The 18,511-nt window shown below is 35.9% G+C and overlaps 1 protein-coding gene across 4 annotated transcripts in view; it reads left to right on the top strand.

Moving 5' to 3' along the window:
- The window catches only part of LRBA (LPS responsive beige-like anchor protein), a 367,079-nt gene that overhangs the window by 229,130 nt on the left and 119,438 nt on the right, over nucleotides 1-18,511 (top strand). For all 4 annotated transcript variants that reach the window (XM_042870631.1, XM_042870632.1, XM_042870630.1 and 1 more), the window contains 2 exons: nucleotides 15,939-16,056; nucleotides 17,686-17,788. In XM_042870631.1, the coding sequence (XP_042726565.1) occupies nucleotides 15,939-16,056; nucleotides 17,686-17,788 (221 nt within the window). The remainder of the gene's footprint in view (nucleotides 1-15,938; nucleotides 16,057-17,685; nucleotides 17,789-18,511) is intronic.

The following is an 18,511-nucleotide window of genomic DNA, read 5'->3' as shown; positions in this document are numbered from 1 at the left end:
TAGAAAGGGCAGTCTGACTTGCAGCACAGAGGGCACAAAACCTACTCAGCACTTGTACAGAGGAAGTAGAGTGATGGAGCTCCATATGCTTTTGACACAGAATGGTTAGAAAACCATCTTGTGGTGTGAGATTTTGTGCTGTGACACTGGACAAATTCATTGTGATATTCCCTAGATAGAGAAGACTGCCTGCTGGCAATAGATACAGGAGTTCAATGTGTAAACTCTGATAAGGATGACATGTAATTTGTGTTACAGTTGGACTGTTAATTGTGTATAAAGCTGCAGCCTTTACAGATCTTTCACTGAGAGTCCTTAATTGGGTAAAGGAGTAAATCCAGAGTCACTATGTCAGTGTAAGCTTTTATATTTTCCGAAATGTAGTGACACAGATTATCCATGGCCAGCACTTCTAAGGGCAGTGGTACATTTACATGTTTTAAGAGTTAAAGAGGTAAGTAGGAGTTCCTAACAATTAGAATACAGATTTATTTCTTTTTAACGTGGCTGTCTGTTCTCTTGATTCTGTCAAAGAATAAGGGATACGAGATACGTTGTATTGAGTCAATTTCCTAATCTCTTTTTTTTTTTTTTTTCTTTTTCCCTCTTGTCTATGTTTTATACTCAGTCTGCCCTTATTCTCAGCCAAAATGCTGAAATTACTGTAAACTTTTATTTTTGCAACTAAGGTGGTCTTACAACGAAAATACAGCTCCTCTCTGCATACGTTATTAGAGAAGTTTCTTACCTTGATGGGTGCAAACATTTTTTTAGAAAAAAGACAATGCAGAGGCACTCACATTTGCTGTTTATTTGCTGTTTTCAAGCAGCGCACAGCTATGTTAGAGCGCAAAATTAATAATATAGAATCAATCTGAGTATTTTTTATATCCAAATGATATACAACCTTTATATTTGGACATTTTGTGGAAATTTTTGTGAAGCTATATTTCAGCAGGACTAACTAGCTGAACTGTTGTTTTCATGTTGTGTTCCTGTAGCTAGCAGTTAGAAGCCATGCTGGAAAATACTTGCATGGTTGAAATGGCAAGATGTTTTCAGAGAGACAAAAGTACTTTAATATCAGTTGGACCTAGCACAGAAAGAGTGACTGAGTATGGTACAGGGCTGCTTAGCCTTTCTCCACTCCCCTTCCATGCCATTGTAATCATTTACCCAATGAGTCTAATTAGGGAACTGATTTGAAATGTATATGTAATGCATTGATAAATATTGTGGAAGCTAAAAATAACTGATAAGTTCAACTCTTTCTAACTTAGATCATGACATATTATCATGAATGCTGTGCTTTGGAGATAAAGTTTCTAGTAATAAAATAGCATGAGGATATGCAAGCTGGTAGGGTCAAGTGCCACGTTTTACTGTGATTTTGGTGTTATGGGTGTTTGGTGTTTTTTTTTCCTTTGTTAAAAATACAAATATATATGAATATGTGTTTTTTTGTTTTAGGAATATTTAAAATTACTTATTCTTGTATTGCTAGAAAATTCTTACAGAAGCTCTATGTAAAAGATTTTGATAAAGGATTTATGACTGTAGTCAGCTTCATTTATTACATTTGTTTTTGCATCTGATCATTACGGAGTTGGGAAATCTGCATATGACTATTGCTATTCATCTAAAGACTAGTGTTCCTCTTACATTTTAAAGAGATTCTAGTGTTCATTTCCTGAACTGTTTGAAAAGCTGGAGAATGCTTTAGTTGGTTTATTTTATATTTGTTGCCACATGGCATGTTCATGAAATGCAGAAACTTACAACATAATGTTTCTGGAAATTCCCTTGGCATACTCAGATTAGTTTATTTTAAACAACTCTATCATTTTCTAAAAGAACTGAATAATTATTAAACTGAATTCCAACAGTGTGCACAGGTTTGCTGGAAAGAAGAGTAGATAAAGCATATGTTTACGTGACTGACACAATCAAAGGTTTCCCTACACAGTTTTGCAAATGGTGATTATAATTTCATGTTAATAAGATGCAGGAAAATGTGCTGAAGGAGTAGTGCTTTGCTGCTTTTGTCACAGTTTCATCAAACTGATTTTGTCAGCACTGGAGCATAACCCTTGCCACATCAGTTTGAGTGCTCATTAGGCAGCCGATTTGTCTGAATCCTCATTAAATTGATTAACTCATTTACTTATGGATGATGACATGTTATGTGGTACAGGAATGGTGGTTAGAGACAAGAATCGAGTCTCCCATTGACTTGCTTGGTATTCTGTTCTTCATTTATTTCTACAATAGATTGCTGTGCTCAAGTGCTACAGCATCAGTGATTTACTTTTTGCTGAAGTGTGGCATCAGCTGAAGGATTCAGCATACATTGTGTGAACTTGTACGTATTGGTTAAACGACTGACAGCAATTTAGAAGCTTAGGTTTATAGCTTGCTCTAATTCCTTGCTAATTCACTTGAGTACTGGATTTTCTCATAAAGAACCTATAAGGTGTTCTTAAACATCTATTTTAATGTAAATTAAATAATGAAGGGAAGCAAGTAAAGAAGTAAAAGAAGTAAAGTTGTACGTTCAGAAGAGAGAGATGTTGGTGGTACGGCAGTACAGGTTGAACTTTCCCAACAATTTTCTATGACATTTTGTTGCTGTATGGCAGATGGCAGCAGAGGGGCATTCTGACAAAATGGCGTCTGACGTGGGCATGCGTAAGAAGCAGTGGTGTGTCACTGAACTCCTCCATGCCGAAAGAATTGCCCCCATAGATATTCATTGCTTGCTGAATGCTGATGGAGGCCAAATAGTACGTGTGAGCATGGCAAAGTGGTGGATGGTGCATTTCAGCGACAGTGACATAGACAGTGAGTCACCTCTGCTGGTGCAGGCTTTCATGAGTGTGGTATTCAGGCTCTTGTTCATTGCTGATGAAAATGCATAGCTAATGGTGGTGACTGTGTTGAAAAGTAGTGTTTTGTAGCTGAGAATCTGCTCTATCAGAAAGTGTTATTCTTTTTGTATCTCTTCTTGTTTCCGTAGAAATAAATATGAGGCATTAGCTGTTGAGTGACCTAAGTAGTATGAAGATGTCCATTGCTTTGAAGAAGCAGAGTTCTTTTTCTGTTACCATAGTTTAATATAAGCCTTGGTCATAGACTGGAACAGAGCTGGATAGCTGTAGTTTGCAAGCACAGATTGAGCTCTCTAAATGTAGAACTGGAAGCAATAGGCAGTTAAATATTCTCTGAAGTACAAGAAAACAAGAAACAGGACATTTTCAATGCTAAAAGAAGGCATTCTTAACACGAAACAAGCAGTTAAATGGACCTTTGGAGTTTTTAGAGGTATCCTATTCAGGGATGATTGTTTCTAGACAAGATGAATTGTAGAAGTTCGGGTACTACTGAGAGTTTGGTGTAGCAGAGGAAAGAGGCTTTTCATGGGTACAGAAACTTTCCACGGTCCGAGAACTGAAAAAAAGGTACACCTTTGGGAAATGTAGAAGTATTTTTAATGTCTTTTTGTAAGTTTTTCCTAAAGAAACCTGTACCTGATTTTCTTTAATGTATGTAAACATATATTCATGTGTTGTAATGCCTACTTTTGTTTTTGCAAGTTTTTGTAGCGTTAAAAAATGATTGTCTCCCTAAATCTGTCTTCTTTGAATATGGTTAGGATTTAAGTGTTCTTAAGCTTCTTACAAGGTTAACATTAAGTTTCTGTAGAATTCAGAGATAGATAATGTGTGGGGAAAATACTTTTTTACTGTAATAGTTGTGTAGTATTTTTGGTTGTATTTTTTATACTGAGACAGAATTTTATTGAGGATCTAGTCCAAGTAGTCTCGGTTTCTTGAAATGATGACCAAAGTGTGAGTGAATTTTGTTCCAGGGAGATCCAGAAAGAGAGGACATCTTGCTCCCCCTCTGTAGAAGAGGTTGCTGTTATTGAATTAAATTGGACTAGAATTTCACCCACATTTTAATTTATTTTTATAAGGAAGAATTCAGATTTTCTTTTTTAGTATATATATAGTTTTTGTTTTTTTTTTTTTTTTGTGAGTTGTCGTTTATTTTACTTTGCTAAGATACATTTGTACAATTTGAATTGCTGTTCTGTAGAATCATTTTAGGATCATAGAAATTTTGCAAAATTGCATGTAAGTCACAGTTAACATTGAAACAGGAAATTGGTGATCAGAGTTGAATTACAGTGCTCTACATTTTTCTACATCCACCTATTTCCCCCCGGCGCTTGCTCTGACAGTAATAGACCGCTTCTCTAATGGGGCTTGCATTTGAAGATAAGCCTACATGTAAACAAATTAACTTTTCTTAAATGGAGAGCCATTTCATTTGCAATAATGTACCAATTCATAAACTCTTGCAAGCATATTTTTTGAAAAAAGAAAGATAAATGACCCATTGTATAACACTTAGTATTAGACAGACTAGATGTCCCTGTGTTCTGAGAGATAAGACTCTTGTATTATTACACCCTAATAAAATGAGTTAATGTTTTAGTATCAGAGATAAAAGGACAGTTGGATATATTTAATAACCAAACTGAGAAACACTTAATTTTAGTTGTCTGTAGCAATATAACACAAATTCCCCTGTAAAACAAATTGCACTTTTGGAATATACTTTAATGTGCATTCGACAAAGGAGAAAATGAGGTGATTGAAGTTCAATTTGTAGCATGTTATTAACCATTTCCGCTTGACTAGATGAGTAAAAGGATAATGGATGAGGGTTTTATTATTGCCTTTCTGCTAAAATGAAGTGGTGTAAAAGATAAGGTGATGAGATTAATGAACATAAGGAAAAGGCGTAATCAATCAAACTCCAACAGGGAGATGAGATGACAGTACTTAAGATTTGTAAGGATACATATTTTAAGAAGTGGATTTTATCAACACCAACATTTTGTTTAGGTGGAACGCTATGAAGCAGATACCTGCCGATTTTAGTTAGTTTTGTACGTTCCTTATGCTGCTGTATATTTGAATCTTCAGCGACTTAAGTAACAGATGAAAGCTGAGATGTCTTGTTTATTTAAAACCCACATTTTTTAAAACTGCAGTTATAAATGAGGACAAACAAGTGCAACTATTTATTTTATAGCAGGAACAGTGTTTTATTTATCAGTTCTTCACTGGTGAAACACTCTTAGATGTGTTTGGAAGAGTCACTTCTGTTCCCTGTTTTACCGTCTCGAGTTCTGTGGCCCTGTCTTTTGAGAAGGTAGTTTTCATGTAGTCATGAAAAAGCAAGGCACATTCCTTTTCCCGTAAGAAACAGTCAGCCATCAAAATCCATAAGATTTCAACTCTCAGATTCTTGAATAGAAAACAATACCTTATGAAGACTAATCTGCAGAACTTTTTGGATAGAAACACATTCCTTGTTGTAGGGTGACGCTTTTTATGTTTCAGATCTCAAATGCAGTACTTCTTGCCTTTGATACATATCTTAAAATGACTAACTTACTTGCATATCTGTGTTGCTAACAAGTTATGGAAATAAGAGTCCTCATCGTAGCAAATGATTTGTTACAGGCATTTTTAAATGTTTCTTATGCTAGAATCCTAAATTCTTTAAATTACTTGCAAGTACTCCAGCTACGTTTAGTCATGGAGTGACTTTGGTAACCTAAAGATGGGTCTTGTGTGTTAAACTATGCTTTTTTCTACAAAGGAACACTGAGCTGCAAACTAAATCACATAAGAACTGAGCATGCCTTTGCAATACCCTTTGTGTTTCTCATGCCTTCAGTTTCCCACTTTTTAAAATAAATGTAAACCACCTTCAAGACGTGGAGCTGACTGGGAGTGGAGCTTCCATCTAATTGTTTTTTTTTTTTTTTTTTTCCCTTGTGTTTTATTTTTTTCCCCACTTAATGATTTAAGGAGGGCTTCCTTCAAATACATTTAATTTGCTTAATGAGTTGCCTTAAGTTACTTTTGCAAATGAAATATGCATGGATAGGCTAAATTATTGTATTTTCTCAAGGAACTGTTAGTTCTTGGCAGCGCTTTGTACAGGATGGATAGGTTATTGCTGTGAGGTTAAGTCTGTCTGAAAAGCCTTTTACAATGCTTTCTTCTCTTTAGACTTCAGAATTTATGAAACAGACTGTTAGATATTGGCTAGAACTCAGTGCTTTGTAAATACTCCCACATTAGTTCTGACTTGTTCTGCCTTTTAGGAAAACTTCCAGTTGTGCAAAACAGTATTGTGGATTTGTAAGATAAATGCGTAACACAGGCCAGATCACAGTTTTTCACTGTAGCTGATGTTTTCTTATAGACTTACAGTTCCCTCTTCTCCTCTCATCTGCACAATTTTTTGATAGGTCATTTTTTATTGGACCCTCAGGAGAAGCAAGTTTTAGATTTAATACCCTGGAGGGAGTGGCAAGGCAAATCATATTGTTGGATCACTTGTTCAACTATCCCCAGACTGCTGTCTGTGTATGTTGTATTGGTATGATATTCCCAAGCCTTTCTAATCAATCATTTGGACTAGATATGCAGTTTAATTTTCTATTGTATTTTAAAAGTGAAATTATGTTCATGTTCTTGTTTTGTTACTCCAGTATCCTAGATGTGGTCACAGTTCTCATATTAGGTATGTCCATGGCTTAATTAACCTTGGAAGAAGGTCTGTATTCGTAAGAATGTTTTATAGCTGAATTTAAACTGTTTTGTCATCAGTGAAAATGTTGATCAGCAGTTACTTTATAAAACCTTCTATTCACATTGCTCTTTGTTCTTTGCAAATGTGGATCATTTTAATTGGTCAGATTACTTAAGTGGGTGATCTTCTGAGATTCTCTCTTGTAGTCATACGCCATTTTCCATGCGAAATGACTCTACTTTTACAGGAATATGAGATAAATGTAAGAATACGGATACTGGGTATGAGGCATGCTTATGTAGGCCTTGATTAAAAAAGTGTGATGGGGGGCATGTCCTCTGATAACTAAGAGTGATTTCTGTATCTTGTTGTCATATCTGTATTCTGATTTGGTATACAGAAAAGGAGCTAGCAGGGAGAAAAGCAGTCCTTGAGCAGTGGAGAGTTTATAAGCAGCACTATCTTCTGTCCCAACTTCTGAGAGCAGGAGGGAGAATTTCTCTAGCATTAATTACTATACAGTTCTGGGATGTGGGGCAGCTACCAGACATCCCAAGTAAGGCAAATGTATGTAATTACACAGCAGTCCCGGCAGCTGCTCCAGTATACTCAGAGGGAATTTGGTTCCTGCAGCAGTCTAGAGATTGTGCAGCACAAAGGTGGCATTAAGCCATTTTTACATTCCCATCCCTTTGCAAGCTGCACCTTCTGTGCCATATCTCTCATAAAACATAGCACAGAATCTTTTAATGTAAACTGCTGGATTGGCAGCTCTGGAGTCTGACTTTTCTCTTTGCCTTCGAGAGGCACATCTGTTCTTTTACGAATGGGCTTGGTTCCCATAAATGACCTGATCAGATGCAGTCTTTTATGATGGCTGGTACTCTAGCTTCCTGCCAGATGTGTGGGGGTGGTTTTTTGTTTTTGTTTTGTTCTGATGAAGGAATATGAAGAGTAGTTTACAGGACATCAATAAAAAATCCTTCTTTTTGACAATGAAACTTACTTTTTTTTTCATTGTCCATAAGTTGTTTTCTCCCACGTGCCTTCTCCAAGTTCATATCAAAATGGCAGACACTGAACAACTGCCAGTATTGCAGGTGCTTTAGTTCCCTCCTCTTTTTGTAGCTGCTGTTCTGCTTGCACATGTTCTGCTTGCACATGCACATTGTAGGGTACATGTAGGAGCAGCCCATAGGAAAAGTTATAACCCGAAGGTGGTTAAGTAGGCAGGTGCAAGGCACTGCAGTGGGAAATGTAACATGACTATTCTTTTCAGAACAGGAATTTGAAGAGACAATTAAAACAAACACGAAGCTTATTTTTCTAAAGAAAACTTCATGGCTAAATTACGGTTAAGAGCAAAGATAGCAAAACTAAGTGAACTTCTACATTGTTTTCTGTGATATACTTTTGAGAAGCATGTTCCTGTGTATTACCTTTGATCATATCTAGTTATACTGCTGTGGATATGAACTGCTGTGAGTCATTAGTCTGGCAGTTGTCCTAGTTTTCTGTACTCTATAGAGATCAACCAATATAGATGGATAAAGATTATCTACAAGGTTTTTTGCAGTAGGAATTTTATAAAAGGAAGGGGGCTAGTTGTAACTTTTAACTTGAAAAATAATAAAAAAAAAAAAAAAACAAAAAAAAAAAAACAACCCTGCACAGAAACTTAAAATCTCTACATTTGACAACTTTGTCAAATATTGGAGAGAAGATGCTTCTGATATGCAAGCAAAAAACAGTAATTTTCATAAATACAGAGAGAAGAACCTGTCCGAGAACAGTCCAGTGTGAAGTTGCAGCTGAGAATAAGAAGATAGTAATTTCCACAAAATCTGTTTTGGTCATCTGAAAAACTGATTGACTAAAGCCTCAAAGTTATCTCAGTGTGAGTGATTAATCATTGATGATGAAGCTGCATCCTTGCAACTTGCTTTCTGTAATTTTACTGCACTTGTCTTATATGAGGAACAAAAATAATTGATTAATTTGGTGTGTAAAATCTTTCTGGAAAAAAAAATCCTGATCATGAGATCCTTCGAAGATGTCCTATATTAGAGAATTAAGATGTAGAATTACTGAAAGTAGTCCTTGGTGGTGTTCTTCCAGAGGATTTTAGTAACTGAGGATAGTGGAATTGCTATGGCACAGCCTGAAGCAGTGATGGAACACCTGGTGGGAAGGCAGGGCCAACCCAGGGGAGCTCAGGTGCATGCAATGTACCTGAGTGAGCAGAAAGGGATAAGCCAGGATCCACCCCTTCCTAGACCTCATTAAAGGGTTGGCGGTGGAGGCAAGGATGTCTTTTGCTGGATATATCTGTCTTCCTGGGGCTTGCTAGCTGTAAGCAGATCTTCTCCTTCATTTCTGCATAAGTGGCTGATGCATTTGGGCTCGTTCTCATTTTTTGTAGCTCAAGACTTTGTCACTGCTCTTATTACAGTGTTTTCTATCTCACTGTGGCATTACACTGAGTAGTTTCAGAGAAACACACCTGAGTGAGTGTCTTCCTCATAAACTGTGGTCTAAAGGCTCATCTGTTCTCTAATTTCCATTATGAAGTCTTTTGTATGATCAGATATGGGGTTCTTGGCAAAATTTGGGTTGTGGTCATACTACCTCATGATTTATTTATTTATTTATTGCTTAATAGTGTGAAATGCTAGGGAACATAAAAAAGCTTTGAGGTTGAAGTTTAAGAAGGGTTTTTGTTTTATAATCCCTTTACCAGTAATGAAACACTTCCAAAACAATTACTGTTAGAGTATCACAATCTGAATTTGTGTTTTTTTTTCTTTTTTATTAACTCATCAGGAGATCTGAAGTAAAACTAAGTAACGGTTTTCAGTAGGATTTCCTTGGTTGTTTAGGTAAACTAATGGCAAATGAGGTTTCCCAATGTGATTTCCCAAAATTCTGTCTCACTTGGGGCAGCTAGCCTGAAATGCACCATTGCATCATTCAGTACTTGTTTTTTCTTGACATGCAAACTGAAATAAAAGTAGCTTTTTTTTTTTTTTTTTTTTTTTTTTTAGTGGTTATACAGTATATATTTAAATGATGAAATTCATTGACACAAAATAAATAAGTCATCACATTTAATGCTGTCTACTAAGGAATTATGGTATCTACCAGTTTATGTGGACATCAAGACTAGCCAGAATTCTTAATTAGAATGGATTAAAAGCACTCTACAATTATTAAAACTTATGATGTCATGGAAAAAAAAAAGGAAACTATTTTATTTGCCTGCTCTGCTAGCTGTTGCTAAAGACAGAATGCTGGGGTTATATGTACACTGAGTTTGATTTAGCATGGTAATTTCTGCATTCTGTGTATGATACGCTATTATGTAGTCTGTCACTCGTGTTAACATTTCAGTATATGTATACACACAAGTATGAATCTAGATGTGTGTGTACCAGTGTGCTTTCATAAGAGTGTCTCCATCCTTGGTTAATTTAAATGATGATATACAAGTAGGTTGGAATCCATACAGCCCCATTCATGTATGCTGCTTTGGTAAATGCATGAGATGTGAACTGTGGCGCGCGTGTTAGTTGCACCATTTTAATGATGCTTATCAGAGAATCTGAGAGTGGACACGAGTTGAAATAGCCACTTTTTCAGAAGATGCTATCTGAATCATTTGGAAATTCTTAGAGTTAATTCATTGTGGCACGCTGTCTCGGTTGTGTGAGCTTTGTGCATCTTCCTCTTGGTGAGCAAATCCTTACTAAGAAATCAGAATGTAACGGGTTCACTAAATCAAGACAGCAGTCGATTCTTCCAAGATTATATGAATTATTGTAATTGTAGCTCTGTTTCGTCATGAATCTGCTGTTTTATTTCCCAAATAAAGGAAAATTCTTTTATCCTTATCTTTGTAGGGCTTGGCAAGGCACTCAAGCCTTTGTTTTCTTCTTGTTGAACTTCTGCTTTTTAGGCTGCGTAATTTAACTTATAGTCCTGCCTTTAGCAATTGGATCTTATTGTTCTCCATTATGGTCAAATGTTTTCTGCCTCTGGTAGTGAACCATTGTTGATGTTTCAATCTAAGCGTTAGCAGAGGTGATCAAAAGGGACAAAGAAATTATGAAGTATTGGACGTAGTGGGAAGGAGTAAGATAGCTGGTACCAACTTTGCTTACAGTATTTAATGATTTATTAGTGCATAAAGAATGTTGAGAACCTCGTAGTCAAAAAAAAAAGGAAAGAAACCTGTTATGGATAGAGGCCTTCCTTATTTTTTTTTTTTTCTTGGTGATCCTGGTGAAACTTACCTGCAGTTAGTGGAAGACTGCTTGCAGAAAATCTGCATTGCATAATTTTTTTTCACTTTGAAATACAGCTTTAGCATCAGGATAAAGAGAGAAAGTATGGTTATGCATCCTCTATTTTAATCATCTGGGAAGTATTTTTCATGTCATCGCACGTGTACTGATCTGTGGCCTGTGACAGACGTTATTCATTTCCACAGAAATTGTGGTTTTATATATAACTTTTATTTTTAGATCTATTCTATAGGTGAGAGTAGTTGCTAAGTTATAACTAATGATTGTGCTATTTACAGATCCAGAGGTTTTGAAGTGTATCAGGCTAGTATAAACAGCGTACTGTGAAATAAGAATTTCAGCTTGTGGTAAATCTATCTGTCCCCAGCAGCTTCAGGTAAAATAATTTTAGCCTTCTAAAGCACATCAATTTGCTAGTCTGTGGTTCATGTATCAAAGAGCATTCTATGAAAATATCAATATCATTGGTTAATATAAATGAAATTAATTTTTAAAGGTGGGCTAAAGGTTGACATCTGAAAAATTGCATTACTTTGCAGAAGAGAAATTTCTGTCTTCTAGTGAAATTTCAGGTCAGGAGGGCAAGTAATTTTCACAATCTTCAATGGGAACCAGTGAAATATGAACTTCGTTGTCACCTAGCCCCAAAGCGATAAGATAAAATGAGCTGATACATCATTTGCTGTGGTTTTATCATCTCCTCCAGTAATTGGAAGAGAAAACATAAGAGTCCTTTACCACCCCCCTCTCCAATCCCTTCACCACCCACACCCAGGCATAAGCCATTTTGCTGTGATCGATACAAAGGTCACAGAGTATTTATTTATTTATTTAATTTTTTTTAATGCTGGGTAAAACCATCTAGTGGAACATTAAAGTAATGAATATGTTTAATTGAGTTTGTCACCCATGAAAATGCTGAACAGGATTGTGTAGCAGACTGTGCTCACAGGAGGGACTGGATGGAGGACTACTGTTTGAGCGTGGATTTCAGGGGCTATGTGTACAAGTATCTATTACTTAAAGAGAACATCTTAATCACTGTTCTCAAGATCTCTAAAATAAATGATAAGCTTTGAGATTTATTTAAAAATATTTGGATATTTAATATTATTAATTTTGGATGTATTTAAGGCAAGAGTACAGTAAGACCGTTCACTGTGGATGCTACAGCTAGAAACCACGTAATGTTTGGATGGTAGAATCAGAAGACACATTTGCAAATCTGAGTTTGTGGTGGAGATCCAGATTACTACTGAACTGTGAATCAGATTTTATGTCCTCTACGTGCTGTAATTTTGCATTCCTGAACAAAAACGATCCCAAAAGACTTAGAATGCTACCAGAAGACTGTATTTATGTACCTTCTCTTTCAGCTGCAATCAAATGCTAGTTAGAAGCATTTTGTTTGTTTGCTTTTTTGTATCTAGCTTAATGTGCTTCATAACTTTTTTAGGAAAAGATTTCAAGAAAAGCTGTTGTGAAATGCACGAATATGCATCAGCTGTTTAAATAAGCTATTTAGATTTTATTTTACTCACAGCAGTTAAATTGACTGGCACGTTAAAGTAATGTAATTATTCAATTACAATTTCACTTCTGTAACCCATTTGCAGACTTAATTACTTTTAGGATGTTCACATTTTTAAGATCAATACTTTTCTCTAAAAGAGAATATATAATAGCTGATTTGTTTGCCTGAAATGTAGAGCAAAATGTTCATCCAGTCCTCAGTAAAATGCTGCTTTTCTCATTCAGGAGGCAGATGTGGAGGTGTTATCTTGTAACAATTTAGTGTAATCTGTTACAAGAGACATAGTTTGTAATCAGGGTTCAAGAGGGGGCTTTGAAGGAAAAGTGAAGTGGGGCATTTGTGTTCAAAAGTGTACAATGAATAGCTTCCAAGTGAGCATTTTCATGTTAGAAAATTAGCTGAAACCCAACTATGAATTGTTAGGAAATGATTTGTTTACGTATGACTTTAATTAACAATCATCACTATTGTATCTGAGTTTCCATGCAACTCTGATTTCAGTCTCCTCAAAGTGGAAGTTGAAGCTGGCTCTTCTTCACCTGTTGGGCACTCAGTGGGCTTCTTTCTGCCAGGTAGCATGGGGGCCTGCAACAGGACTGTAAGGACTGGCTGCTAGCTTGGGCTGTCATTTCTAGTATTTGAAGTAAATAAGAGCTTCATGCAAAGGTAGAATCAGTTTTGGATTTTAAATAGTGATGTCATGCCTTTTCTTCATCTGGTTTGCTGAGGTTTCACCATGGAGTAGTTTGTGTAATAAGATTTTTGGAACTGTGGAACCTGACATGGTTCATTTCTTTACTTCTATGGCAGACTGTTTAAGTTGTCTTTCCTCCTGCAGAGTGCAGTATCTTTTGAAATAAATGAAACGTGCAGTAGATTGAATTCCAGTCTGATGTTTCGAATCAACTGAAATTGTGTAAATATCTGTTCGTGTGGAAAAGGAAGTTCTGTTTGTGCATGTTACATGAGATTGTTTCAGATGTTGGTCCATAACTATTACCAGAGCTGACAAATAATGAAAATAAATAGAAGTGAACTCAGAGCATTGTACTGAAGGATAAATAAGATGGTTGGTCTTAAATTCTTGAGCAGAATTTCTGTGCTGTATGGCTTAAGGAAGGAAGTGGGTATGTACAAGAGTAGTTTTTGCAAGTTGTAATTTTGAAACTGGAATTATGAGATGTGGTAGCACTAATTAAAAAAAATCCCTTTATGAATATGAAAATTCTAAATTTAAATAGCCAGCCACTTTCTACAGCTAGTAGGTTCTGTTAATAAAATCGGCTATCTGGCAAGGAATAAAAGGTTGAATTTGATTTTAGTAAGGAATCCTCAGTGATACACATGAAAGCAGCGCGTTTGTGCCCTGGATCTTTCATCTTGTCTGCTGGGCCCGCTAAGCACAGAGCAATGGTAATGATGCAGTTTCCATAGCAACCGGTTCATTGGAGGGCTAGACCTCTGTCTGGGGTGCTGTCAGTGTGCGAGGGGTTCAGAGAACAGAGTGTCCCAAAGAAGGGCTGCTTCCACCTAATCCAGTTTTAATTGAACTCCAGAGACTTTGAAGTGAAGCTGCGGACCAGGCAGTTACTGTTCCGACTGGGGATGGAGGCCTGGCTCAGCTAGGCCTCAGCTGCTCTCGCTCCTGATAACGGCTGTTAATGAGCGGCCTGAAGAATTGCTCTAGCAGGGACGGCTATCGTGCCTGCAGTGCGATCCAAGTTTGGGCTGTAAATCCTGGTGTTTGGTAACTTCACCATGGCTGTATGAGGCGCGCAGCATAAGCTAGCTCTGCTAATTTCAAATTGTTGCTTTTCCTTTTGGTTCGGGGGAAAAAAAAAAAAAAAAAAAAAAAGAATAAAAAAAAAAAAAAAGAATAAAAACAAAGGGCTTTTGGCCATGTGTTTTTGCTGCCTCTACAAATGTCAGACCCACAGAGTAAAAGTAATAATTATTCAACATGCTGATTTTTCTTACAGTAATAAGTAATTACTTAATAAGTTTGAATATGAAGTGTTCTGATTTATAGTGACAGTCAGTCGTTTCAATTGCTATTACAGAAATGCAGAAAGACTTTCCTAATTGTCTCTGAAAACAATCATTGAAATTATAAGCTCCAGTTTTCAGGTCTTAATATGAAGGAATACCAGCAGAAGTACTAAGACATTTTTGTACGCAGGCCCTGCAACTTTGTTTCCTTTGTCACCTATTTGTATGCTGTGCTCTGTAAAAGATACTTAGGATGCGTTTTTTTCTTTCTTTGTCCATGGAGTATTGGGACAGGAGAAGTTGTGTGTTGCACTGGAAGGGAAGATGTGGAAGATGGTTTGCTTAGTAAACTTGCTGCTTTTGGTTCTCCCCAGTTGTTTTTTATAAAGTTTGCAGATATGGCACTGTATTTTACACTGTGCTATGCAACACTTAATTTTAGTTCTTCTGTCTTCAAACAAATAGCTCATGCAAGGCAAAGTCTTCCTTAGTTTCAAACCTATAAACAAGTCATTGTGTTCAAAACCAGTCTCGCTTATGTTAGAGGCTTGAGTTTCACTTCTCTTTTAGTTTTTTTTTTTTTTCTTCCCAATATATTGCTAAGTGAAATTGTTCTAAGAGTGATGGTGAAAGATTGTACTTAGATCTCTTGTGCTGGGTTTATGTTTAAAGTGTTTGTGTTTACTAAAATGGACAAATTTCAGATATTTTCCTTTGCTTGTGCTTTGTTAATCTGAGGCCCAATGGTGTCCAGTGTTGCCGTCCTTTAACACTTACATAATTAAGCATTGAAATGAAAAGGAAAAAGTGAAGAAACAAAGAAACAGAGTGGCTGCGGACTAAAAATGAGATTAGTTTGAACTGTGAAGGCAGACTAAGCTTCTGTGTCTGTCAAATGGGATGACAGGAATTGTAACAAGTTACTTTGACAACCGCTTACTCCATAGAGAGATTATGCTGAGTTCATTTGCAGGTTTGTATTTAACCTTAGCTGACAAAATGATACTTAACCTCTTATACAGACAACCTTTATACCTCCAGAATTAATGAATGTTGCCTTAACGATAAATGTAAGGAATGTTTTTTCTTCCTTAAAGACATTTTTTACTCTCTTTTTTGTTGCATTTCTCTTGTTACAATGCTAAATTGAGTGTGGATACATCTGATGGTACTAGTAGTTCACTTCAGAATACGCTTTTGTATTTTATGACCTTTCTTGTTGTTTCTGAAACTCCCGTAAAGATAGTCAATTGTCCTTAAAGGAAAAATAAGGGCAAATTTTAAGAGGTTCTGGTATAAACAGTTGAATTTAGACCTAAAAAAATCCATGCCTCATAGCATTCTTTTAAATATGAGCAACTTTTTAATTTTGCTGTAGGTTTTGGATGCATTTGGTAGAATCCATGCTTATGCATCTGTTTCTCTATAAAAACGTGTTACTTATGCTGATAGCATATTCAAGCATACTCTCTCACATGCTCAATTTGTTCTAGATTCTGGCATATACAGAAGGACTCCATGGCAAATGGCTTTTTTCAGAGATTCGAGCTATCTTTTCCCGACGCTATCTTCTACAAAATACAGCGCTGGAGATATTCATGGCAAATAGAGGTATTGTGAGTTTAGAGAAATATCAAGTCTTGATTGATTCTGGGGACGTTTTCTTTCTCCTTGGCTCCTTACTCATTCCCTTTTTGTTAGGGATCTGTATAAGCAGTAGAGAGTTTTGGATTAAGTGCCTCAATATTTAAGTTAGTATATTTTTGAATTACGATTTTTGTTTTTCCTTCTTTTTTTTCCTTCATTGAGGAATCGCGTTCAGACGTGATAATTGGGAATTAGCAATACTTCACTTTCACGTATATCCACATACTTACTTGGCATCCCCTGAAGTCTATTGTTTAAGGCATACGCTACCTCTGATCTGTTATGCTTGAAGTTTTTTCTCCTCCCTTGGGGGAAGGTTAGCAATTATTAGTTATACCAAGTAAGAAAACAGAATGAAAGAACTTCACTAGCAGACTGGATCAGTGACTGATTTAGCTTCATTCTTTATTTCTAGGAATAATATTAATGTATTCTAATATTTTCAAGCATAGTCGCTTAGATAGCTCTAGAATTATATGTATAAAATTACGTAATATATATAAATGTATGTAATATATAGGAGTTACAAATACATATTATATATATTTAAACAGGGAAGCACAGCTGTCAGTTATTCCTCAGTGTAACTCCAAGAAATAAATTTGGGCTTAACCCTGCTTGAGTATGAACTTTTTTTTTTTTTTTTCACTTGTCAGCTCCTTTCTCAGACACACATAAAATTCACTCAAAATATGAAGAGTTAAGATTTTGGACAATTTTCTTTTGCTGTTATCTCCTTGTAAATTTTAGTTTGGATTGCATGTTGTCTTTACAGATTGAACTAAGATTCTTCAGACACGTTGCTTTTGTACCAGTAATGAATATTTAAAAATTAAGTTGTGAAAACACCAAATAAAGTAGGTCCTAAGAGGACACTTTGCAAATGTATAATTGTTTTTTTTCCTCTATAGTAATATTAGATATTGTTGTCCTGAAATCTTTATGTTTTATAGGATGACATATTTAATGCAGTTAGTGTGACAGTCAGAAAGTACCGTCTTTGTTTAAAACAAACTCTCATCTTGAACATAACTGTTAAGGAATCAGACACATATCTTGCAGAGCATGTCTGGGAGTCCACCAGAATATTCATAATGTGCACAAACACTTTCTTACTTAGGACCCTCTAGTTGCACTTCATGAAGTTAAGGAATGTTTCCTGGTGATCACGATTGGATTAAGTAGTTCAGATTTTTGATTTCTTATTTCATTAGTGTAATTCTGTTATTTCACACAAAGTATGAAGATAATATTTTGAGAAATGAATATATGTAGAAAATGTCTACCCATAAAGCTACTTTACATATAAACTACCCTTTTTGAAATTAATCCTAGTTAGTTTGTATATACCTATAGGTTTGACTTCTGTTCAAAAAGCAGAGCAACTGCAGGCCTTAGAAACGTGTAAAACTGTCAATTTCTTTTGAAATTCCTTTCAGTGGAAAATAGAAGAAATTTTATATGCAAGTGTATTGACAGTAATCTGAAGGAAGCATGTCTTGTTTTCCATCTGTTTGGCACCTGATTGTTGGCGTAGAAAGGCTGAAATAAGTAATACCAAGTAACATCGTATTTCAACTCCTATGTTCACAGTGGGTGTCATGTTCAACTTTCCTGATCAAGCAACAGTAAAGAAAGTGGTTAACTGTCTCCCTCGGGTTGGTATTGGGGCTACCTTTGGACTACCTCAGACCAGGTATTTAACAATTTGCGTTAATTATAACTGTGAGGTCTAAGTGTTTTTTGTTTTTCGTCAAGCCGACCAATGGTTTAAAGCCTTAATACCTATTGCTTTACAAAACATCCCTGTTTGTTCTGCATGCTTTTTTGAATGTGTTATTGTAACTAAAAACTTTGGATTTGAGATTGTTTTTGTGATTTCTGTCTGTTACATAGAAGGTATCATCTTTTTGTCAATATGACTTAATGTACGTAAGGAAAATAGGACTCCTTGTTTACACTGAAATGTAAGCTTGGTTTAAGATGGCTTGTAGTACTGATTAGTTTTTCAGAGTTCTCAGTTTCATTTGCTTGACTGTAACATCCTTGAGTTCTCTGTATTATTTAAATGCAGAATAAAATGACTGTTCCTAATCAGAAGGATATTCTAATCATGTGTAGACTGACATAAGCTAAACAGCATGTGAAGGATTGATAAGGTGTATCTTTTTGCTCTAGAGGACAGGGTACAGATTTGTTTTGATTAAGTGGAAAAATCAGTATTTCTCTGTCAGACTTTGCGTTTGGATTGCCAGACTGAAGATTATGATTCACTTTGCTACATTTTTTTGTAGTAGATGATTTGGGCTTTTTTACCAGGTATCTTCAGGATTGAAGTCAGCAGCGTAGTTTGATGTTCACTGAGGCTGATGGAAGTAGTTTTTGAAGTGTTCCTCATTTCTAGTTGGATTGATTTCCT

This window comes from Lagopus leucura, unplaced genomic scaffold (genome assembly GCF_019238085.1).
Source record: "Lagopus leucura isolate 7727_CA_CO unplaced genomic scaffold, USGS_WTPT01 Super-Scaffold_100004, whole genome shotgun sequence".
In the NCBI taxonomy this organism is placed as follows: Eukaryota; Metazoa; Chordata; class Aves; order Galliformes; family Phasianidae; genus Lagopus; species Lagopus leucura.
The sequence above is the reverse complement of the archived record's forward strand: the minus strand, read 5'-3'. Positions and strand labels throughout refer to the sequence as shown.